The sequence below is a fragment of the Schistocerca cancellata genome, chromosome 3 (genome assembly GCF_023864275.1).
Source record: "Schistocerca cancellata isolate TAMUIC-IGC-003103 chromosome 3, iqSchCanc2.1, whole genome shotgun sequence".
NCBI lineage: Eukaryota > Metazoa > Arthropoda > Insecta > Orthoptera > Acrididae > Schistocerca > Schistocerca cancellata.
This window is the reverse complement of record NC_064628.1, coordinates 360,289,085-360,314,977: the sequence shown is the minus strand read 5'-3', so window position 1 is coordinate 360,314,977 and position 25,893 is coordinate 360,289,085. Positions and strand designations below refer to the sequence as shown.

Here is a 25,893-nt window from a genome sequence, read left to right as displayed (position 1 = left end):
ACAAAATATGGTTCCCATGGAATGAATGGTGGCAGATTATTAATAAGCCTGTCTGTACTAAGAGTAATTGTACGTCAAAAATGCAATTGGAAGAAAGATTTATAAATTTCAATAATAGTCATGTGATTGAAAACTTTTGAATGTAAAAAAAAAAAAAAAAAAAAAAGGCTGTGGTTTAATTACTTAAAAGGCTGACATACTTTAAGGCCAGATTAACAATAAATTTTTCCTTAAAAAAGAAAATTGAGGCATATCAAAAGCAGGAATATCTGGGAGTTATAGATTCCCATAGACAAAAAATAAGGCAGAGGACAATGCAAGCTAAACAAGCAAACCTTTGGTCAGATAAAATTATAAAAAAGACAAAAAAGGTTACATGAATTAGTAATAAAAAGCGTGAAAAGACAAAACAAGGTGAAAGCTATGTAAATGAATGGTTTGAGAAGTAAGAGTTTCAAGACGAGAGAAGATCCCAAATAAAGAAATCGGGAAATGAATGAAAACTCCTTCATACATCATTGAAGAGGTGGAAAAGCACTGTTTAAAATTTGTTGGACATATAATGAGACTAGGTGATGAACAGTGACAGGGAAAAGTACCATGTTGGTGACCTCTATACAAGAGAAAAAGAGGAAGATCCTGTGCATAGTGGAAAAATCAAGTGCAGGAGGGAGGATATGCAATGAAGAAATTTGTGAGAAGGTTTATGCAAGGAATGAGAGGCTTGTAAAGTGGGAAACTATGTAAAGAGTGGTAAACAACTAAAAAAATGTAATGTGTAAAGTTTCCATTAATGCATATTTTACATGCCTTATTATGCTCTACATTCTGGAGATGCACTGTGAAAACTTATAGAACACTTTACTTAACATCATGAGGTCATTTAATTAAAGGTAAATAATAATCTGAACATATTTTTAGACACTTAATTTTTTGTGTCAGCATCATGTGTTTTCACAAAATAGTGCAAAATACGACTATAATGATGTATGCTGTTGCAGTGCAGCAGTTGAATGACGAACTGAAGTTTTTTAATTTTTTGTGGGTGACTTGTGTTACTATTGTATGAAATATTCCGACAATGGCTTGCTTTTGATATAGACGATTGCAGTTTAAGCAGTGCCTTTGAAATATTGTTGAGATTAAAAATTGCTATATATTATCCTTCTTGGTAACAGTGAATGGGGATTATGACAGTTATCCAGTGTAGCATACTGCTTATATTGCTCTCACATTAGCCTATGTGGTGCAGATTAAGGCAGGGGCCTCGTAATAGGGAGGAAGAGTTTTAAAATCTCCGTATGCCCATTGTGATTTAGACTTCCCCTTTGGCTTTCCAGAAGCACATCATGTGAATGTAGAAAGGATTTCTTAACGAACTGCATGGCTGAAAGCTTGATCTTCAGTAACTGTGATGTTCGTGATATGTTAAACTAAAATCAATCTTGCTAATTCACAAACAAGAAACTTTGTTTCAGAGTTCAGACTGTTTGTTGATCCACGAAAAAGTTTATGGTTAAAATTTCTGTTGTTATAGAGTTACAAAAAAACTACTTTGCTTTCCATTAGTGGGGATTATAATTATGCTTAACAATTCAGATAATTTCAGAGATTTCATAACCATATTTGCTCTCTCTGATAAATAACTTTAATGGAACTTGTGCAAATGGTAAAACAACAGGTGGTATCAAGAACAAGTTGTTGTTAGGAAAACATACAGGTGAACCCATATGCGTGTATAAAATTGTAATGTCAGAGAGATTACAATAGACTGAGAGAGCGAAAGCAATTCAGGAGTTTGGAGTGCTAACGGTATAACTACAATATTGGGCACTTTGACGTGTCTACTTCACCACTGTCTTAGTGTTATAGCTGGGAAATTGTTGAATGAAGTAAGCACACTCTAAGAACCATGAGGTATCACAATTATCAGAAACATGAATTTGGTGGTAGCAGTGATAGTGTTTCTATGGTTGCATAATTTTTTTTGCCTTCATCTCAAAACACACTTTTTGTGGATACATCATTATGACTAATGCCCCAAATTGTTCATTTAGAAAACGGCAACATAATTTTTTTTGCATTTGTTGTAGAATGTTAATTGAAATGAAAAAAAATTGTATTAATGATGCTGAAAGACGGGCATAAGTTCAGTGGGATGAGTGAGGCATGAAGCATCACAAAATATAGAAAGAAAAAGAACATTAATTGTGGGGAAACAGTAAACATGACATTGAGGTAAGGACTTGCATGTCGTACACGAGACAGAAATTGTGGAGAATATTTATGAACTTTTCATTATTACTGAACCTCCATGAAAATTTACCATACTATAATACAATAATATTTCTGATTTGTTTTCGTATCTTGCACAAAACAGTTGTAAACACATCAATATGGTTTTTAAACTGATTTGAAGTTAAAGTGATATCATGTTTGTGGAACTGAAAGTTGTTTTTATTTTGCAGCAACTGAAACTTCTACAACAGACATATTTGAAGATGTTCTGGCTCCTATAGAAAAAATTGGTGCACCTCTTGATGCAACTTGGGGCACTATTAAGACTCTTCACATAGCAAATGCGAAAGTGGTACCTCGCAAAGCTTACATGGGTATTCATGAACGAGCCAAACATGTTCGTTCATTAAAGTATACCAGTGAACATATCTATTCTGCTTTCAAGGTAGAAGCAGAATTTAATTTACTTAATTTCTTAATTTTAATTCAAATATTATATGATATGTAAAATAAGAGGATCACTGCTGACACATACAACAACAAATAGATATTATATTGTAGGTAGCAATATTATGAAAAGGAAAGTTGCTACTCACCATATAGCGAAGATACTTAGCCGCAAATAGGCACGATAAAGACTGTCACAAATATAGCTTTCGGCCGTAAGGCCTTCATCAAAATTAGATGACAGAAACACACATACACACTCACCAAATGCAACTCATACACACATGACTGCAGTCTCAAGCAACTGAGGCCAACTGCGAGAAGCAGCACCAGTGCATGATGGGAGTGGCGACTGGAGGGGGGTAAGGAGAAGGCTGGTGCGGGCAGGGGGAAGGATAGTAGGGTGGGGATGGTGGACCGTGGCGTGCTGTCGGAGAGCGTGCAGGGACGAGGTGGAATGAGGGTACCGTAGCTACGTGCAGTTGGGAGGTTAGATGGAGGGCTGCAGAGAGGTTTGGAGGGGGGTGGGGGGGGGGGGGGGCGGCGATAGCGGAAAATGAGAAAATGAGAGAAGTAAAAAGAATGGGTGTGATGGTGGAGTGAGGACTGTGTAGTTCTGAAATGGGAACAGAGAAGGGGCTGGATGGGAGAGGACAATGGCAAACAAAGGTTGAGGCCAGGAGGGTTACAGAATGTAGGATATATTGCAGGGAAAGTTGCCACCTGTGCAATTCATAAAATCTGGTGGGAAGGATCCATATGGCACAGGCTGTAAAGCAGTCATTGAAATGAAGGATGTCATGTTTGCAGCGTGCTCAGCAACCAGGTGGTCCACTTGTTTCTTGGACACAGTTTTTTGGTGGCCATTCATGTGGATAGACAACTTGTTGGTTGTCATGTCCACATAGAATGGAGCACAGTGGTTGCAGCTTAGCTTGTAGATCACATGACTGGTTTCACAGGTAGCCCTCCCTTTGATTGGATAGGTGATGTTTGTGATCGGACTGGCGTAGGTGGTGATGGGAGGGTGTATGGGACAGGTCTTGCATCAAGGTCTATTAGAGGTGTATTATGAGCTATGAGGTAAAGGGTTGGGAGCAGAGGATGTGTAGGGATGTATGAGTATATTTTATAGGTTCAGTGGATGGCAGAATACCACTGTGGGAGGGGTGGGAAGGATAGTGAGCAGGACATTTCCCATTTCAGGGCATGAAACAAGGTAGTCGAAACCCTGGCAGATAATGTAATTCAGTTGCTCCAATTCTGGGTGGTACTATTATGAGGGGAATGGTTCTCTGTGGCCGGACGGTGGACTTTGTGAGGTGTTGGGAGGGTGGAAAGATAAGGCACCGGAGACTTGTTATTGTACAAGGTTTTGAGGATAATTACGGTCTTGTGAAGGCTTCAGTGACACCCTTGGTATATTCCAAGAGGGACTGGTCGTCACTGCAGATGCGATGACCGTGGAAGGGACTTCTTGGTATGGAACAGGTGGCAGCTGTGAAAGTGGAGTTATTGCTGGTGGTTAGTAGGTTTGAAATGGGCAGAGGTACTGATGTAGCTATCTTTGTGGTGGAGGTCAACATCTAGGAAGGTGCCTTGCTGGGCTGAGTAGGACCAGGTGGAGCAAATGGGGGAGAAGTTGTGAGATTCTGGAGGAATGTGGACAGGGTGTCCTAACCCTCGATCCAGATAGCAAAAATGTCATCAATGAATCTGAACTGGGGTACTTCTATGGGCAGCGGCATGGCACCATCATGTTCCAATCTATTCATGGGCCATCTAGAGGAATCCTTCCTAAACACCCAGAATCCTAAACCCCTCACCTGGTTCAGATTCATTATTGACATCTTTGCAATCTGGATCGAGGGTGAGGACACCCTATCCACATTCCTCCAGGATTTCAACAACTTCCCCATTTGTTTCACCTGGTCCTACTCAGTTGGATTAGACTGCAGTCATGCGTGAGTGAGTTGCGTTTGCATGAGTGTGTATGTATGTCTCTGTCATTTAATTTTGACAAAGGCCTTACTGGCTGAAAGCTATATTTGTGACATTCTTTTTATCATGGCTATCTGCGACTCAGCATCTCCGCTATATTGTGAGTAGCAAATTTCCTTTTCATAATATTGTTACATTCCATCCTGGATTTTCCATTGTTTTGTATGGTATGTAGCTTATATTTCAAATGCACAATATAGGGACTGTAAGTGACATCTTTTTAATGTGTTTTAATAATGTGATTCTTTAGTTGTCCATGAAGTATGAAACCTGTATTTTCTCAAGGCAAACGGTAACTGTTCAGGCACTGTATGTAAAAGCTTAAAAGACTTCCTGGTGAGCTTCTGTTGGAATTGGTGGGGGATGTCTTCTTTAAAATGGCATGTCAGACCACATTTCTAATCTGTCAGCTTCTGAAACCATTTTGCAATACACATTTGTAAGAAATATTACTGGAGAAGGCACATGGAATTAGATTTCTCCAGAGCCCAGCTAACCTAGAAAAATAGACCGAATCTATGAAAGTATAGAGAATATTATGTGAATGGGCATTACTGTATCCTTTTAAAGCTTGCACTGTTTGTTAACCATCATAATTGGGAGATTAACCTATATTTCCATTTCTTTTTTTATCTTTTGATATTGTCTTGTGCTGTTTGAATATTTCTTGAAAATTCTTAATGTGATGTGGCTTAATGGCTCACGTGCCGAGTATTATATTTTAATTTGATCACCTTTTAGTGCTGTTTTTTCTTTCTGCTGCTTGACATGACTTGGCTCTGGCCATGATTTGCAAATGTGACATTTGTCAAATGCACACTGCTTCGAATTCATTGTTAATTAATGATTGGATGAAAAAGTCAGTTCTCAGCTCAAAGGAAGACAAGAATACAACTCTTGGAACAGGATCATTATAATAAAGCATTGTGCTGTCAAAACCAAACTTCAGATTGATGACTATTTAATCACTGACATCTTCTATTTTTGCCTTGCCCACAATTTCTTGCAACAGCAGATGATTGAACCACACTGCAATAGCTCTGTCACCACTACAGTGTTTTTCAGTATCAACATGAACAGCTACACCATCCATTATTGTCTGCTTGTTGTGGGGTACGAAAGTTACTATCTTACGTGAGTGTGTTTGCTTGAAGGATTGAACTTACCAATGCCGCCTGTTGGTTTTGACCCCTGACGTAACGATGCTGTGACGTGTGGCACAAGTGAAGATAAAACAGAGCACTGACAATATTTATTTTAATTTTCATATAATCTTCTAGAGTGTACATTGTGGTGATAGCGTGGTCTGTAGCAAAGTGCGAGATGTAGGTTAAATTGAAAGGAGGCAGTTTGCTTGGGAGTTGGTGTAGGTACGAATATGGTGTCATGAGAATAATAATGATTCTTATTAAGATGTGAACTTTATGCATATTATATTGCAATGAGTGGTTTATGTCTACCATTTTGATCGCCCCATCATAGGTCAAACTAAATGGGTGGTACTGGCTGAGTCAGTATTTTCCATCTACTAATCACACATCATAGCACTCAAAGGTTAGAATGGGTACAGGAGTAATGCCATTAGATGTGGGAGGAATGAGTAAACACTTTGTTAATGATGAGTCATGATATACATAGGAATCCTAATTGTCAACAGTATACATGCCAGTAGGAACATCTTTGCAATGAGAAGGTGTTTGAGGCTTGAAAAGTGACCTCTGGTACCCTTTCAGTTACCTGTCACAATTTAAAAAATACATTACCTGTTTCAAGGTAAAAAATACATTAATCTGTTTGCATATTGTCTCTATTAGCTCATTTGCCTTTGAAATCCCTACACAGCTTTCTGTATTCAACAGATCCGTCTCCTGACTGAAGTCGGTGGTACATGGACATTGTTAGTGGCGACCTGCCAAAATTTACTTCCCCATCTGAATGAATTCACATACATGCACTCCATGAATTGTTGTGTTGAAGTTTAGGACATTGGTATGCAGTTTATTGATAAGTATCTGTCTGCCATTACCTCTTCTCATGCAAGCCAAATTGTGGTAATAAAATTTTTCATTTGTCAGAGTTCACTGGCGTGTGTTAGCAACCAGCAACTTTTGCAACAGAACTGGGTCATAATGATATTTTATAATTATTAATAATATAGAAAGTGGCAGGAAAACATTAGTATTGGCCAGGAACAAAAAAGGAGTGTGAAGAAGCACTAGAACGAAGGGCTCATAAATGGAGAAAATTGAGATGTTAAAAAAAATCATCATTTGGAACAATTCAGACAAGAAAGAAAAGAAATTTCAACAGTAATCTAGAAAATCAAAAGAACCTTTGAAAAAACTCAGCTTATAGAAATAAAAGAAAGTGCCACCAAAAATAATTCTAGAAATGTTTATCAGACTTCTAATACATACTTTAAGGCTACAAATCATCAGGTATTTGTTTCAAAGATGAATCTGGCAAAATAGGATTAAATAACAAGGAAAATCTTAAAATACCGTATTTACTCGAATCTAAGCCGCACTCGAATCTAAGCCACACCTGAAAAATGAGACTCGAAATAAAAGAAAAAAAAATTTCCCGAATCTAAGCCGCACGTGAAATTTGAGACTCGAAATTCAAGGGGAGAGAAAAGTTTTACGCCGCACCTCCAAATTGAAACAAAGTTGGTCCACTGTAATATAAGACACAATTTAGGTCGAATGAATAACGATACAGCTACAGTAGTTTGGTTCGAGTCCTAAGCTTAGCAGTTAAGCTTCACCAGGTAGCCATTGCTATGCGTCAGGCGCTCCCTTTTTCACGTGCTTCGTCTGGTTTGAATCGATTGCTTATTTTGCTTTGATCTGATAAGTGCCGTTTTCTTTGTTATAGATGCCTACGTCACTCTAAGCTGAAAATGGATTACTGTACTATGTCACGTATTGTTTGTCGCATTCTGATAGTGTGTGTTTACGGCCTGTCGCCGCTCGCGGCATGGCTTGCTTTTGTGATCGCCTACTGCCGCTTACAATAAATAAAAAAAAAAAGTGAGAGAGAGGAATCGTTTCATTAGCGAAACAATGGCAAAAGACTGCCATTTGTTGTTACTTACACTGCTGCTTTCTTTGATGATGTTTAACAAGAACCAAATAATAGACTGCGTATGATAGAACATGTTCTGAACGAGAGTTAGACGAAAATTTTTCTCCGTTTGAAAATCTTTGCGGCCGCTTCTTTAGTACATCAAATTCTGCACAGAAATTAGAGTCATCTTGCCGTGCTTCATTTCTGACTGTATCACTATTAGGTATAAGAATAATACGAATATAAACATTACAGGATATGTACATTCTTCCGCGTTTGCTGTTGTCTCACTCTACTTTCGTAGTTTATTAGGCAGACAGGAATTAAATGAGATAGCAGCAAACACGAAGGAATACATGGCAAAATGTTTATATTCACATTCTTTCTTATGGTGAAGAGAATACTGCATGTGATTCACATTTCATCAGGTTCCTATTAGCAACCATCTCTTCTCACAGGTAGGAAAAATTTAGAACGTAGAGTTGGCCATATTGACAAACATCCCAACAATCTTGCCAGTCGGATTTTCGTAGTACATTGAAATTTTGCTACATTCGAAGATGAACAATATGGAATTTGTACTTACTTCGTTGGATAATGTATGAAAATGCAGTGGTCGAAACTCAGGGCGGAGAAAAAAAGCTCGGCTTCCACCCTTTTTTTAAAAAAAATTATTTACTGACGCAGAGGTTTTGGCGCCAGTATTTATCTTTGTGCCTACAAAGCATGCGTGTATAGTGCTACATATATTCGACGGGAGAAGTTAGTTGTGGCAGCACCTACCAACATTTTTCAGAACTTCCGCTTGCTTTGCACTCGATTCTAAGCCGCAGGCGGTTTTTTGGATTACAAAAACCGGAAAAAAAGTGCGGCTTAGATTCGAGTAAATACGGTATTAGCAAAATTTTGTGGAGGGCTCTTAAACTGTCCAGTTCCAACAGTCCAATTTGAGTCTCCAGCAATACCAGAAAATCATGAAGATTTGCCACCAACAGAACTAAAACCTCATGGAGCCACCAAAACATTAAAAAACAACAGAATTATTGAAATTGTCAGGACCATAGATTAAAAGTTATCTATACTTGTTTTTTGAGAACATTTGGAAAACAGATGAGAGTTAATCCATCCATTACATAAACAGGTAGACAAACAAAATGTCACAAATTACAGAGGAATGTAACTTCATATAAAATTTATCAAAACTTCTCCTGAACAGAGTTGTTGAAACTTCAGAAAACAGCTGGAAGTGTGTCAGAGTGAGTTTCAAAAGGGAACGTCCTGCACAGAACAGATCTTTTTAACTTAAAATCACTGAGTTTTGACCAGTAAACCTATAATAGTGCCGTTATTGACTTAAAGAAAGCCTTTGATTCAGTAGACAGAGAGACAATAGATAAAATCATTAGGGAATTTGGTCTTAAAGCAAAATTAGCAAACAAAATTCATCTAACTCTTAGCAAATACGACATCTAAAGTTAAATTTGTGGGAGACGTATCCCAGCCATTTGAAACAAAAATTGGTGTTAGACAAGGGGACAGCTTATCACCTTTACTGTTTAACTGCATTTTAAGGAAAAAATATTATAAGATTTGGGATTTGGAGCAAAAAGATCACAAAATTTGAACGAGTAATTCTGAGCAGGAAAAGAAATAGAATTAATGTACACTGCCTGACTTTTACAGCTGATTTTCAATACTTTCATAAAATCATACAAAATCAATTACTCAGATAAATCTTCAGGGAAAAATAGTAGGTAAAGTGGTCTAAAAATTTCAGCTGAAAAAAGAAGTTCATGACAAATATAAAAATGCACCAAAATACAAAGAAAAACAGACAGGTAAAATAGGGCACGTTAATAAATTTAAATATCTTGGAAAAACCATACAGTAGGATGGACCAAAAAAAAATTTACAGTATGTGTACGGGTTAATAAAATGGAAAGACCATAGGGTTTGACAAAAAATATCTACAGCAAGAAATGCATATCTAGGAAAACAAAACTATATCACTGTGGTAAGACGAGAGTGTTTATATGCATGTCTGTGCTTTGATGAACTACAAGCTCCGCTGAATAGAGATACTCAAAAGACAGATTATTAGAAAAATAATGGGTGCAGTACAAACTACAGGTGGTTGGAAAATGAGGAGGAAAAGGTCTATGAAAATATAAAGAAAATATCAGAAACAATGAAGAAGCAAATAGTAATTGTCTTTGGGCACCTCCAACAAATGAATGAGAATGAGCTAATGAAACAGATATTACTGTATTTCTGGAAAAAGAAATTGACAGTTCAATGGATTACAGAAATAAAAGATGTAGAGACAAACACAATCAAAGAATATGAAATAACAGAAAGAAACATGTTTAAGATGAAAACACTAAAGTTTTTCAAAGCAGAAGAAATAAGTAATCGGGTGCAACATTGGCAAAAGAAAGAAAAAGACAACATGAGGAAAAGATGGAATGTTAACGTGAACAATGCTGCATTGCACCATGGCTCAGTATCTGCTTTAAGCTTAGGACTTCCCTACTACTGGCAACATAAATGAGTGCAAAGGTCAGAGGAAGGCAATGTCACAGCACCGCATCAATACGCATGAACGAATAAGACAGGGCATAAATCTTAACCTCTGGAACGGTTTAGAGTTGCTTGTATTATTATTATTATTATTATTATTATTATTATTATTATTATTATGGATTTCCCACTTATTTTACGCTGTGTAGTCCTTATCCAGAAGTCATTGACAACTTTAATCCATAATAGTCCTGTTCTCTCCAACACTTACTTTCTCTTTATGGGTAAATCCATTTTGGTTATGAAAGTCAGAGTTTTCATAATTTTACAAGCTGTGATGTAGTTGCGAATAAAGGCAGTGATCCAGGAAGTACAGAACTTCATTCTTTAATTCCAGTCGGTGATGACAAACAAATTGTCATCAGAGTGTTGATTCTTGTACATAATGATCATCTTCAGATATGGTTAAAAAAGAAGAAGCCTTTATTCTACGTCTGCGTCTACATACAGTCTTTGCAAGCCACCACATGGTGCGTGGTGGAGGGTACCCTTCAGCACAAGTAGTCGTTTCCTTTGCTGTTCCACTCACAGATACAGCAAGGGAAAAATGACTGTCTATATGCCTTTGTATGAGTCCTAATTTCTGGTATCTTATCTTTGTGGTCCCTATGCAAAATGGATGGTGGAGGCGGTAGGATGTTTTGCAATTAAGCTTCAAGTGCCGGTTCTCTTAACTTTCTCAGTAGTGTTCTCGAAATGAATGTCTTCTTCCCTCCGGGGATTCCCATTTGAGTTCCGAACCTACTGATAACAAATCTAGCTGCTTGCCTCTGAATTGCTTTGATGTCTTCTTTCAGTCTGAACTGCTAGAGATCCCAAACACTCGAGCAGTACTAAAGAATACCGTAGATCACACTAGTGTTCTATATGGTCTCTTTTACAGATGAACCGCACTTATTCTAAAATTCTCCCAGTAAACCTAAGCTGACTGTTCACCTTCCCTACCACAATCCTCTCTTGCTATTTCCATTTCATATCACTTTGCAACATTATTACCAGATATTTAAATGATGTGACTGCTGAACCCAAACATTAAGGTTTGTTTTTCATAATAATCTATATTTACATACATTTTTCTACATTAAGAGCCAGCTGACATTCATCATAGCAACTACAAATTTTGTCTGGATCATTTTGTATCATTCTACACTCACTTATCTTCGACACTTTCCTGGACACCATAGCATCATCAGCAAACAACCGCTGATTGCTGCCCACCCTTTCTGCCAGATCAGTTATGTATACAGCAAATGGTCTTATCACACTTCCTGGGGCCACTCCTGATGTTACCCCTGGCTCTGATGAACACTTGCTGTTGAGGGCAGTACACTGTGTTCTATTAATTAAGAAGACTTCAACCGGGTCACATATCTGGGAGCCTATTCTGTATGCATATACCTTCGTTAACGGTCTGCAGTGGGGTACCGTGTCAAATGCTTTTCATAAATCTAGAAATGTGAGATTAGCCTGTTGCCCTTCATCTATAGTTTACATTGTATCATGTGAGAAAAGAGCAAGCTGGGTTTTGCACAAGCGATGCTTTCTAAAACCATGCTGATTTGTTGACATGAGCTTTTTGGTCTCTAAGAAATTTATGATATTCCAACTGAGAATATGGTCTAGAATTCTGCAGAAAACCAATGTTAAGGATATTGGTCTGTAATTATTTTATCTTTCTTATATTCAGGGGTTATGGGCACTTTTTTCCAGTCACTTGGCACTTTGTGCTGTTTGAGAGATTTGTGATAAATGTAAAGTAAGTAAGGGACCAATGACGTTGTATACTCTTTGTAAAACTGAAATGGGATTCCATCTGGACCTGGTGACTTATTTGTTTTCAACTCTTTCAATTGTTCCTGTATGCCAGGAATGCTTATTGCTATGTCATCCATTCAGGACTCTGTGTGATCATATTATCCTAATATAATTAGCTTGGCATGGTTGTACAGGTATCGTAATTGTTACCAAGTATATTTCTTGGTGCCTGACAAGTGAAACATTGTTTCTAGCTATATCTAACTGTGGTTATGTTGTGTACAACTAGTTGCATGTTGATCTTCTTGGAAACATGTTAGAATTTAAGCAGAAATGTGTTGTTCATTGTAAACACACTATTGTGAGAATTCTTAATTGTTAAAAGATAATTGTTCACACTGCAAGTGTTGCAAATAACTTTTTTGTTACTTAATTGGATAGATAAAAATTAACTGTATACCGTATTTACTCGAATCTAAGCCGCACTTTTTTTCCGGTTTTTGTAATCCAAAAACTGCCTGCGGCTTAGAATCGAGTGCAAAGTAAGCGGAAGTTCTGAAAAATGTTGGTAGGTGCCGCCACAACTAACTTCTGCCGTCGAATATATGTAGCGCTACACAGGCATGCTTTGCAGGCACAAAGATAAATACTGGCGCCAAACCCTCTGCATCAGTAAATAAATTTAAAAAAAAATAAGGTGGAAGATGAGCTTTTTTTCTCCGCCTCGAGTTTCAACCACTGCATTTCCTATATTATCCAACATAGTAAATACAAATTCCGTATTGTCCATCTTCGAATGTAGCAGCATTTCAATGTACTACAAAAATCCGACTGGCAAGACTGTTTGGGATGTTTGTCAATATGGCCAAATCTACGTTCTGAATTTTTTCCTACCTGTGAGAAGAGATGTTTCCTTATAGGAACTTTTATGAATTGTGAATCGCATGCAGTATTCTCTTCACCATAAGAATAATACGCATATAAACATTTTGCCATGTATTCTTTCGTGTTTGCTGCTAACTCATTTAAATCCTGTCTGCCTAATAAACTACAAAACTAGAGTGAGACTAACAGCAAACGCAGAAGAATATACATATCATGTCATGTTTATATTCGTATTATCCTTATGCCTAATAGTGATACAGTCAGAAATGAAGCACGGCAATTGACTAGATTTTTAAATCTAAGATGACTCTAATTTCTGTGCAGAATGTAATGTACTAAAGAGGTGTCTGCAAAGATTTTCAAATGGAGAAAAATTTTCGCTAAACTCTCGTTCAGAACATCTTCTATCATACGCTGTCTATTATTTGGTTCTTGTTGATCATTATCAAAGAAAGCAGCAGTGTAAGTAACAACAAATAGCAGTCTCTTGCCATTGTTTCGTTAATGAGACGATTCCTCTCTCTCTCTCTCTCTCTCTCTCTCTCTCTCTCTCTCTCTCTCTTTTAAAGCGGCGGTAGCGTGCACAAAAGCAAGCCATGCCGCAAGTGGCGACAGGTCGTAAACACTCATTATCAGAATGCGACAAACAAGGCATGACACAGTACAGTAATGCATTTTCAGCTTAGAGTGATGTAAACACCTATAACAAAGAGAACGGCACTTATCAGATGAAAGAAAAATAAGCAATCAATTCAAAACAGATGACGTACGCAAAAAAGGAAGAGTACCCTTATAAATACAGACAGAGCACCTGACGCATAGCAATGGCTACCTTGTAAAGCTTAACTGCTAAGGTCACGACTCAAACCAAGCTACTGTAGCTGTATCGTCATTCATTCGACCTAAATTGTGTCTCATATTACAATGGACCAACTTTGTTTTGATTTGGAGGTGCGGCCTAAAACTTTTCTCTTCCCTCGAATTTCGAGTCTCAAATTTCAGGTGCGGCTTAGATTCCGGAAATTTTTTTCCCTTCATTTCGAGTCTCATTTTTCAGGTGCGGCTTAGATTCGAGTGCGGCTTAGATTCGAGTAAATACGGTAGGTAAAAAATCTTCTCACCAAGCAGCGGTGGAACACACACATAAAATACTGTTGTGATTGGCAAGCTTTCGGAGCCAGTGGCTGCTCTTTCAGGCAGAAGGGTCGAAGGGGAAGGAAGAAGGGCGAAGAAAAAGAACTGCAGAGGCCTAGGAAAAGGGGTAGATTTTGGGAAAGCCACCCAGAACCCTGAGTCAGGGCAGACTTACTATATGGGATGAGAAGAAAATACTGATTCTTCCTTCTCATCCCATACGGTAAGTCTCCCCTGACCTGCGGTTCTGGGTGACTTTCCCAAAATCTACCCCTTTTCCTAGGCCTCTCCAGTCCTTTTTCTTCACTCTTCTTCCTTCCCCTTCAATCCTTCTGCCTGAAGAAGGAGCTACTGGATCTGAAAGCTTGCCAATCACAACAGTCTTTTATGTGCATGTTCTGCTGCCGCTTGGCGAGTAGATTTTTTGCCTATCCAATAAAATAATTTTATCAATAACTGATTTTTTTGTTTAGTGGTAACTTGTAGTCACTGTTATAAAGTTATTATTGTGTGTGTGTTTTGTTTTCATTCCTGATTTTGTTTACATATACATCATACTCCACAAGCCACCTAATGGTGTGTGGCGGAGGGTACTTTCTGTACCACTATCTGATACCTCTAGCCCTGTTCCACTCACGAATAATGTGTGGGAAGAATGATTGTTGGTAAGCCTCTGTATTGGCTCTAATTTCCCGAATTTTCTCCTTGTGGTCAATACATGAGATGTATGTGGGGGAAGTAATATGTTGTCCGAATCTTCCTGAAAAGTGCTGTCCAGAAATTTCAGTAGCAAATCTCTCCGCGATGCACAATGTTTCTCTTGTAACATCTGCCAGTGGAGTTTGTTTAGCATCTCTGTAGCACTCTCTCGCCAGTTAAATGATCCCGTGACAAAACTTGCCACTCTTCATTGGATCTTCTCTATCAGTCCTATCTGATAGGAATCCCAGATGGATGGACAATATTCAAGAATCAGACAAACAAGTGCCTTGTAAGCCAGTGCTTTTATGGGTGAGTTACATTTCCTTAAGATTCTTCCAATGAATCTGAGTCTGGTGTCTGCTTTTCCCCCTATCTGATTTCTATGGTAATTCTACTTAAGGTCGCAGTGGATAATTATGCATAGGTATTTTATGGCAGACGCTGTCTCCAGCTGTTTGTCATCAATAGTGTAGCTGTACAGTAGTGGATCTCTTTTTCCTACGTTTGCACAATATGTTACATTTATTTACGTTCAGGGTCAGCTGCCAGAGTCTGCACCATTCATCAATTCTGTGCAGGTCATTCTGCAAATTCTTACTATCTGCTGGCATTCTACTTTGGTATAAACAACTGCATCATCTGCGAATAGCCTAAAAGGGCATCCGACACTTTCTACTAGATCACTTAAATACACTCCTGGAAATTGAAATAAGAACACCGTGAATTCATTGTCCCAGGAAGGGGAAACTTTATTGACACATTCCTGGGGTCAGATACATCACATGATCACACTGACAGAACCACAGGCACATAGACACAGGCAACAGAGCATGCACAATGTCGGCACTAATACAGTGTATATCCACCTTTCGCAGCAATGCAGGCTGCTATTCTCCCATGGAGACGATCGTAGAGATGCTGGATGTAGTCCTGTGGAACGGCTTGCCATGCCATTTCCACCTGGCGCCTCAGTTGGACCAGCGTTCGTGCTGGACGTGCAGACCGCGTGAGACGACGCTTCATCCAGTCCCAAACATGCTCAATGGGGGACAGATCCGGAGATCTTGCTGGCCAGGGTAGTTGACTTACACCTTCTAGAGCACGTTGGGTGGCACGGGATACATGCGGACGTGCATTGTCCTGTTGGAACAGCAAGTTCCCTTGCCGGTCTAGGAATGGTAGAACGATGGGTTCGATGACGGTTTGGATGTACCGCGCACTATTCAGTGTCCCCTCGACGATCACCAGTGGTGTACGGCCAGTGTAGGAGATCGCTCCCCACACCATGATGCCGGGTGTTGGCCCTGTGTGCCTCGGTCGTATGCAGTCCTGATTGTGGCGCTCACCTGCACGGCGCCAAACACGCATACGACCATCATTGGCACCAAGGCAGAAGCGACTCTCATCGCTGAAGACGACACGTCTCCATTCGTCCCTCCATTCACGCCTGTCGCGACACCACTGGAGGCGAGCTGCACGATGTTGGGGCGTGAGCGGAAGACGGCCTAACGGTGTGCGGGACCGTAGCCCAGCTTCATGGAGACGGTTGCGAATGGTCCTCGCCGATACCCCAGGAGCAACAGTGTCCCTAATTTGCTGGGAAGTGGCGGTGCGGTCCCCTACGGCACTGCGTAGGATCCTACGGTCTTGGCGTGCATCCGTGCGTCGCTGCGGTCCGGTCCCAGGTCGACGGGCACGTGCACCTTCCGCCGACCACTGGCGACAACATCGATGTACTGTGGAGACCTCACGCCCCAAGTGTTGAGCAATTCGGCGGTACGTCCACCCGGCCTCCCGCATGCCCACTATACGCCCTCGCTCAAAGTCCGTCAACTGCACATACGGTTCACGTCCATGCTGTCGCGGCATGCTACCAGTGTTAAAGACTGCGATGGAGCTCCGTATGCCACGGCAAACTGGCTGACACTGACGGCGGCGGTGCACAAATGCTGCGCAGCTAGCGCCATTTGACGGCCAACACCGCGGTTCCTGTTGTGTCCGCTGTGCCGTGCGTGTGATCATTGCTTGTACAGCCCTCTCGCAGTGTCCGGAGCAAGTATGGTGGGTCTGACACACTGGTGTCAATGTGTTCTTTTTTTCATTTCCAGGAGTGTATATTGTGAACAGCAACAGTCCTCTCACACTTCCCTGTGGTACTCCAGATATTAGCTTTACATCTGTCAATTTAGTTCCGTTAAGAGCAATGTGTTGAGTTCTATCTGCAAGAAAGTTTTGAATCCAATGGCAGGTCTGCTCCAATACTCCGTAAGCTTGTATTTTTTTCATTAAATGGCAATGTGGGAGGGTGTCAAATGCCTTTCTGAAATCAAGCAACACAGCATCAACCTGAGCGCCATTGTCCACTGCGCTGTGGACCTCATGGAGGAACAGAGCGAGCTGAGTTTCGCAAGATCTCTGTTTGTGGAATCCGTGTTGATTTTCATAGAGGAGCTGTTCATTTTCCAAGATAATTCTTGAACATAAAACATGTTCCATAATTGTACAACAGATTGACGTCAACAATATAGGCCTAGGCCTACAATTGTGTGGATCTGTCTTAGGGCCTTTCTTAAAAATGGGAATGACCTGCACTTTTTTCCAGTCATTAGGTACCTTTCATTGCTGAAGCGATCTATAATAAATTACTGCTAGAAGGGGAGCAAGTTTTTTCCCATAATCTTTATAGAATATTATAGGAATCTCATCTGGTCCTGAAGCCTTTCCACTACTAAGAGATTGTAGCTGCTTTTCAATTTTGTGACCGGTTATCTCAATATCTGCCATTTCGCCATTTGCACAACGATTGAAAGGAGGGACAGTGTTCGATCTTCCGCGGTGAAACAACTTCGGAAGACTGAATTCAGTATATCGACCTTCTCTCTGTTATCTTCCATTTCGGTGCTGGTGTGGTCGCTGAGAGAATGAATAGATGATTTTGACCCACCTACTGATTTTACATACGATCAAAATCTCTTAGGGTGTTTACTCAGGTCGGTTAACAACGGCTTGCTTTCAAAATCATTGAACACTTCTCTCATTGCTCATCTTAAGCTCATTTATGCTTCTGTCAGCTAGGTTTTTACTTCTCTTGAATCCGAGATGAAGTGCTCTTTGTTTACGTAGCGCTTTTCTAACACGGCTATTAAACCATGGTGAATCTTTCCCATCCCTTAAAAACATACTTGTCTGGGGCATATTGAATGATGCCTTTGAATTTTTTCCATTTGTTCTCCACATCTTCGTTCTCATCATCGAATATTTGTGACCACTGAGATATTGTGAATTTTGTATCCTGTCACCCTTGCTGAGCAAATATATCTTCCTACCTTTCTTAACATTCCTTGTAGGACTTGTCGTCATGTATGCTGTCACAGTTTATATTTGCATCTTTTTTGTATTGAAGAATCCTTCAGTAAATGTTTCATATCTTCCACAGAAATTAAGTGGTTGTGCGAAGACAGAGGAGCAAAAGCGGATAGTCCAAAAATTTTTACTTGAGGGTCGTTTAAATGGCTTAGATTTAGAAAGAAGCAAGAAGGCCAATCTTAACAATATTCTTTTTAAACTGGCAAAAGCGAAGACAGCATATAGAGATAAACTGGAGGTCAGTAATGAAGTTTATATCGAAGTTTTTCATGTTACAATGTATAAACCATTTTTAATTTGTTGCATCTATTTTGTCTACAGATTGCCACGAATCAATTTAAACATGTGATTAAAGGTTCATCTATTATGACTGACTTTCCTGAAGATGTTTTGAAGATGATGGCAGCTGACAGGTATATCTTTATTGTACTCCTTGCAAATGGACAAAGAAAACCATTTATCAATTAATTATGTATGTATCCTGACTCAATTTTTTAATGATTTGTGCAGAAAGTTATTCTTTTACTATCTAGTATCTTTATACAGGGTCCAGCAGAATGAATAGTAGGATATTAGAAAGACAGAACTTTGAAACAAATTACAAAATTTATTGAGATAGACACTGAAAACAAGGAAAAATATATGATATTGTGTATCATATATGCCCTCTGCTTGATTCTGAATGTGACACAATACAAATGGTTGCCATCATGTTCCGTGCATTCCTCCCAGTAGCAAACTGGAGCTTCCATCACCTGATTTGGCATGTTCAGTGGGATCTGCTCCACAGCTGTATGCAGCCTTTCCTTGATTTCAGCTGTGGTATGAGGATGTGTAGCATACGCTTGACTGTTCAAGTATGCCCACAAGACATTGGGTAGTCAGATCAGGTGATTGTGCTGGCCAATGAACTCCAGGACTGGAAACAAGTCAACCTGGTAAATGATGCTGCAAGACATATGTGGACCGATGGGCTGTTGGCCCTACCTGTTGGAACCATATATCATTGAACCTTGGAAGGACAAAATCATTTTCCACTTGGACATAGTGATCGCTAGTAACTGTTATTGTGTGGCCAAATTCCCAAAAAAATATGGACTGATGGTGCCAAATGAAGCCATGCCACATTGTGCAGTTGCATGTTCACATTACAGGTATTTCTACCACAGATGAAGGGGATGACCTTGGTTATGTGGCACCCAGTTCTGTTTATTTGCATGACTGTTTAGATCCAAATTGGCTTTATCCAACGTTGGTATGTTGTCTTGCATGTGCGGGTCAGCTGCTGCAAGTTCCAGGAACTGCAAGGTGAAGCTTCATTGGTAACTTCATCTTGCTTATTTAATTTCTGTACAGCCTACAATTCATGTGGGTGGAAGTGCAGTTTATCACAGATGATACACCACAGGGACCGATCTGACATAGAGCCAAGTCATGTCTGCTAGCAGAATGGTGAGAACTTGGGATAAGTGCCTGACACATCTCCTCCACTTGCTCTACTGTCTGCTGTGATCTTTGTCACCCTGGATTTCGTTGCACAAGATGCAATAGTCATGAATTGTTGCACCGACCTACAGTCGTCCAGTCATCCAGGACTTTATCATATGCTTCAACTTGAAATGGCAACAAAAGAGTCACGGAAATATAATGGGAGACTCATTATTTTTCAGATACACTTTGATGGTGAATGCTCGTAGCTGTGAATTCTAAACGGTGTTAGTTACAAATGTCGGTCATTCCTCAGTGTGCACATGTATTTATTATACACATGCACAATAGCGACAATGTACTATATGGCTCAAATTCTACTATTTATCCTGCTCAAACATGTATAACGACAAATATGTTATTTTAGTGGACACTATTTTTACACTACCTTATGAATCCTATGGACCATTATAAATCTGTACTGTGTATGGTGTATCTTCATTTCAAGTGATCCACACCATCCTTTGGATCTTTAACTATAAATCAAATGCACCACAACTGTTTTTTTGTCTTTTGAAATTTGAATTTTTGAAGCATACATGTCAATAACTTTCCAATGAAATTAGATAATTTCTGAATCATGTCCTTTTGTATGGAGAATGTTAGTAATTGACTCAAACTAGCCATGGTATTGTGCTGCTTAAATAGTTGTGGACCTCTCCAGAGTCCAGCTGCTTCTCTCAGCTGTTGTAGTCTTAGATGTTGTATAAACAGCTGTCAAAATTTTGTATTTTTTTGAAAGATATTATTTCCTGGTCATTTTCAATATGGAATTGAAGAATGTTGCTAATGACACTCATGACTCGGAAGTCTTTCTATCTGCAGATTACTACTAATTAAAGCAATGGAAAATCTTGAATTGAATGACAACAAAGTGGAAAAAGTAGATTGTAACTCAGAGCATAGAGGAGGCATTGAGTGACAAAAGGTACGATGAAAGATTGCTGGATATTATTCAGCTTTTGGACTAAGTTCTTCATTATATGTGGACAAGACAAAACTCTGTCACATTTACTCAAGCAAACCTCACACACACTTATGACCACTGTCATCTGTGGCTGCCACTGTTCAGTATTTTTGTTACTTCAGTTTAGTTTTAGGCAGTCCTTATATCAAAGTGGGCATCTTGCTATTGTCTGTGAAATCAGTTGAAAAGGGAATTGTTTCACATTGCTCTCAACTTCAAAAGGCACAAAGTAGAGCTGAAATGAACAAATGAAAATATTTCCTCTATTTGATCTGTTATTGTGTTGTCTACTTCTTTTGCTACTACAGCAAATTGGAAAATCTTTGTTGTTACAGTTCCGAATTTCGGTGCACTCCAGACATTATACACACTAGTATAGTTTTTGAATACAACAATTGCTAAGATATATTGTACGTTTCAACTCCAAAAAAAACATGAAAGTGCCAAAGACATGTACACTATTAATACAACACCTATCACTTTTACATGACCCACAAACTCCACAGAGGCAGCACAGCCGACGTGTGTGACTGGGACTTGCTACTACAAGGTTCCCCCACCACTATTCCATGCCAGTTCATAAGCTCTCCTGACTGCACAAGTAGAGCTAGGCAAGATCGTAGCTGATTTTTAACTGTTTTGTAGAATAGAATACTTGTCAGTTGCAAACCATGTTAGTCTGTGATGATATAGTAATTTTTTAAGAATTATGTTACACATATATTGAGAGGCGACTTTGTGGGGGATCATATGTGAATGTGCTCCAGAGAGAAAACTATTGTTTCTTGGAGGACATCTTGTGTAATTGTTATCCACTTGGAGGATAATTTTTAATATTTAATGTATTTACTTTTTGTCATTCATTACATAAACATGGAGTAAGTTGCTGTAGAACACTGCTCTTAATCCTATAATCACCTATTTTGTGGATTAACAAGACACAGTTCGCTGAGTAGAGGTTTTTGTTAGGTCGTAGAAGATTCTGCAGCTTTGTTGTTCTTAGTAAATTTAAATTTACTTCATGATCTGTACTTCATCTTTTCTCTTGGACTTACACAAGGTTTCACTGGTGTTAGTTTTACAGTTATTATCCCATCCATAAATATACCATCAGCATAGGTCATTACGCCTTCCAAATTTGGATTTCCCCACAGTGTTTGTATGAGTCTCTTTATGGACATGTACTAGTACCAGAAGGTGACAAGCTAACAGTACAGATGCTAAAATAAAATAATCCATCAATACAGGCAGTATGGAACTGTAGGCTCTGCCTGTAAAGAACGAGCTTCACCAAAGATTACTGAAAGCTTCTGACATACCGTAGTCACCATTACACTAACATATTTTTGTCTCCACTGTGCTTGAGAATGTCTTGTGCACAGAGAATTCAGAAATTGTGAATGACATTGTCATACTAGTTTTCTTTCTTCTAGGTTGCTTTCTTTTTCAAGTCCATGAAGTACATTTCACATTGCGGATTCCCAATTTAGGTAAATCTAAATCCTATGTGCAAAATTACTGCCGGCCGGTGTGGCCGTGCGGTTCTAGGCGCTTCAGTCTGGAACCACGTGACCGCTATGGTCGCAGGACCGAATCCTGCCTCGGGCATGGATGTGTGTGATGTCCTTAGGTTAGTTAGGTTTAAGTAGTTGTAGGGGACTGATGACCACAGATGTTAAGTCCCATAGTGCTCAGTGCCATTTGAATCCTTTTTTTGCAAAATTACTTTGCTGCAGAAGCCAACCAGGTCGTGGTCCTTGGACAGTCACATTGCAGCCTGCAGTGGCCACTGGATTTCTAGAGCATTGTGCAGATAGAGATCAGCGCTGGAATGTGTGGCAGGCGAGTGTACGCCGCTGTTCGACACACAATGAGAAATCGTTGGAGAACAGCACAACTGTCCAGGAGATCCGTATACAGAGGTGAGTTAATACCTTAATAATCCACTGCAAATACCTTAAGTGTTACAGAAACAGGGTGTATACGCTGCGGGACAACCGGAAAAACCCGGAATTTTTAAGAATTCCGAGAATTTTTCGTTGTTTTAGTTTTGAGTTAATTTTTTTTAGTTTTGATTGGTAAGAACTGGTACTCTAACAAACAATTTTACTTTAGCCCGTTACTGCAATATAATACTGCAGCAATAAAATGTAAACAAGGATAAAATAAATAAATAAAACTTAAGTTGCAAAGGAAATGAGCAATTTACAGAAACGAAACATAGCACACACACAAGCGCCTGCCAACAGCAAAATGTGTCGAAGGCTTTAGGACGAAGACTGCAATTATTCATAACAGCAAACTACTGGGTGTGACATCACAGCAGTTAACTTAACATTAGGTTCATTTGAGAAGTCGCCAGTGGGCTTACGCGCATGCGCAGTTGAGTCTTGTAAGACTACCTTCTCACGCTTCTGGCTACTTGAAGTGCGGCTGTTAGCTGTATCCAAGGTAACTAAACCACTCATCATAAGAATAAACCTGATGTAAACGTTGCACTATGTATTCTTCCGCTTTTACTGGAACCTCATTGGACTTCGTTTCACATGGGACTGCAGCCAAGTTGTCTCGAGTACTGTCAAGTATGATAACAAGGGCACGTTTTGTGCCGTACGTTATGCGCACATCGACTTAGCGATAATAAGGGACAACGGCTTTGTTGTTGTTGTTGTGGTCTTCAGTCCTGAGACTGGTTTGATGTAGCTCTCCATGCTACCCTATCCTGTGAAAGTTTCTTCATCTCCCAGTACCTACTGCAACCTACATCCTTCTGAATCTGCTTAGATTTTTACCCTCCACGCTGCCCTCCAATGCTAAATTTGTGATCCCTTGATGCCTCAGGACATGTCCTACCAACCGGTCCCTTCTTCTCGTCAAGTTGTGCCACAAATTCCTCTTCTCCCCAAATCTATTCAATACCTCCTCATTAGTTATGTGATCTACCCATCTAATCTTCAGCATTCTTCTGTAGCACCACATTTCGAAAGCTTCTATTCTCTTCTTGTCCAAACTATTTACCGTCCATGTTTCACTTTCATACATGGCTACACTCCATACAAATACTTTCAGGAACTACTTCCTGACACTTAAATCAATACTCGATGTTAACAAATTTCTCTTCTACAGAAACGCTTTCCTTGCCATTGCCAGTCTACATTTTATATCTTCTCTACTTCGACCATCATCAGTTATTTTGCTCCCCAAATAGCAAAACTCCTTTACTACTTTAAGTGTCTCATTTCCTAATCTAATTCCCTCAGCATCACCCGACTTAATTCGACTACATTCCATTATCCTCGTTTTGCTTTTGTTGATGTTCATCTTATACCCTCCTTTCAAGATACTGTCCATTCCGTTCAACTGCTCTTCCAAGTCCTTTGCTGTCTCTGACAGAATTACAATGCCATTGGCGAACCTCAAAGTTTTTATTTCTTCTCCATGGATTTTAATTCCTATGCCGAATCTTTCTTTTGTTTCCTTTACTGCTTGCTCAATATACAGATTGAATAACATCGGGGATAGGCTACAACCCTGTCTCACTCCCTTCCCAACCACTGCTTCCCTTTCATACCCCTCGACTCTTATAACTGCCATCTGGTTTCTGTACAAATTGTAAATAGCCTTTTGCTCTCTGTATTTTACCCCTGCCACCTTCAGAATTTGAAAGAGAGTATTCCAGAATGCTAGAAACGTATGTTTGCCTTTCCTTAATTTTTCTTCTAAGATAAGTCGTAAGGTCAGTATTGCCTCACGTGTTCCAATATTTCTACGGAATCCAAACTGATCTTCCCCGAGGTCAGCTTCTACCAGTTTTTCCATTTGTCTGTAAAGAATTCGTGTTAGCATCTTGCAGCTGTGACTTATTAAACTGATATTCGGTAATTTTCACATCGGTCAACACCTGCTTTCTTTGGGATTGGAATTATTATATTCTTCTTGAAGTCTGAGGGTACTTCGCCTGTCTCATCCATCTTGCTCACCAAATGGTAGAGTTTTGTCAGGAGTAGCTCTCCCAAGGCCGTCAGTAGTTCTAATGGAATGTTGTCTACTCCCGGGGCCTTGATTCGGCTCAGGTCTTTCAGTGCTCTGTCAAACTCTTCACGCAGTATCGTATCTCCCATTTCATCTTCATCTACAATCTCTTCCATTTCTATAATATTGTCCTCAAGTACATCACCCTTGTATAGACCCACTATATACTCCTTCCATCTTTCTGCTTTCCATTCTTGGGTTAGAACTGGGTTTCCATCTGAGCTCTTAATATTCATACAAGTGGTTCTCTTTTCACCAAAGGTCTCTTTAATTTTCCTGTAGGCAGTATCTATCTTACCCCTAGTGAGATAAGCGTCTACATCCTTACATTTGTCCTCTAGCCATCCCTGCTTAGCCATTTTGCACTTCCTGTCGATCTCATTTTTGAGACTTTTGTATTCCTTTTTGCCTGCTTCATTTATTGCATTTTTATATTTTCTCCTTTCATCAATTAAATTCAATATATCTTCTGTTACCCAAGGATTTCTACTAGCCCTCGTCTTTTTACCTACTTGATCCTCTGCTGCCTTCACTACTTCATCCCTCAGAGCTACCCATTCTTCTTCTACTGTATTTCTTTCACCCACTGCTGTCAATTGTTCCCCTATGCTCTCCCTGAAACTCTGTACAATCTCTGGTTTAGTCAGTTTATCCAGGTCCCATCTCTTTAAATTCCCACCTTTGTGCAGTTTCTTCGATTTTAATCTGCAGTTCATAACCAATAGATTGTGGTCAGAGTCCACATCTGCCCCTGGAAATGTCTTAGAATTTAAAACCTGGTTCCTAAATCTCTGTCTTACCATTATATAATCTATCTGATACCTTTTAGTATCTCCAGGGCTCTTCCATGTATACAACCTTCTATCATGATTCTTAAATCAAGTGTTAGCTATGATTAAGTTATGCTCTGTGCAAAATTCTACCAGGCGGCTTCCTCTTGCATTTCTTAGCCCCAATCCATATTCACCTACTAAGTTTCCTTCTCTCCCTTTTCCTACTCTCGAATTCCAGTTACCCATGACTATTAAATTTTCATCTCCCTTCACTATCTGAATAATTTCTTTTATCTCGTCATACATTTCATCAATTTCTTCATCATCTGCAGAGCAAGTTGGCATATAAACTTGTACTACTGTAGTAGGCATGGGCTTCGTGTCTATCTTGGCCACAATAATATGTTCACTATGCTGTTTGTAGTAGCGTACCTGCATGCCTATTTTTTATTCATT

The 25,893-nt window shown here is 39.5% G+C and overlaps 1 protein-coding gene across 1 annotated transcript in view; it reads left to right on the top strand.

Annotated features, from left to right (window-relative positions):
- The window catches only part of LOC126175050 (uncharacterized), a 95,480-nt gene that overhangs the window by 10,703 nt on the left and 58,884 nt on the right, over positions 1–25,893 (top strand). The window contains exons 3-6 of the mRNA XM_049921561.1: positions 2,469–2,683; positions 18,248–18,415; positions 18,499–18,590; positions 22,369–22,554. Coding sequence (XP_049777518.1) covers positions 2,469–2,683; positions 18,248–18,415; positions 18,499–18,590; positions 22,369–22,554 — 661 coding nt within the window. The remainder of the gene's footprint in view (positions 1–2,468; positions 2,684–18,247; positions 18,416–18,498; positions 18,591–22,368; positions 22,555–25,893) is intronic.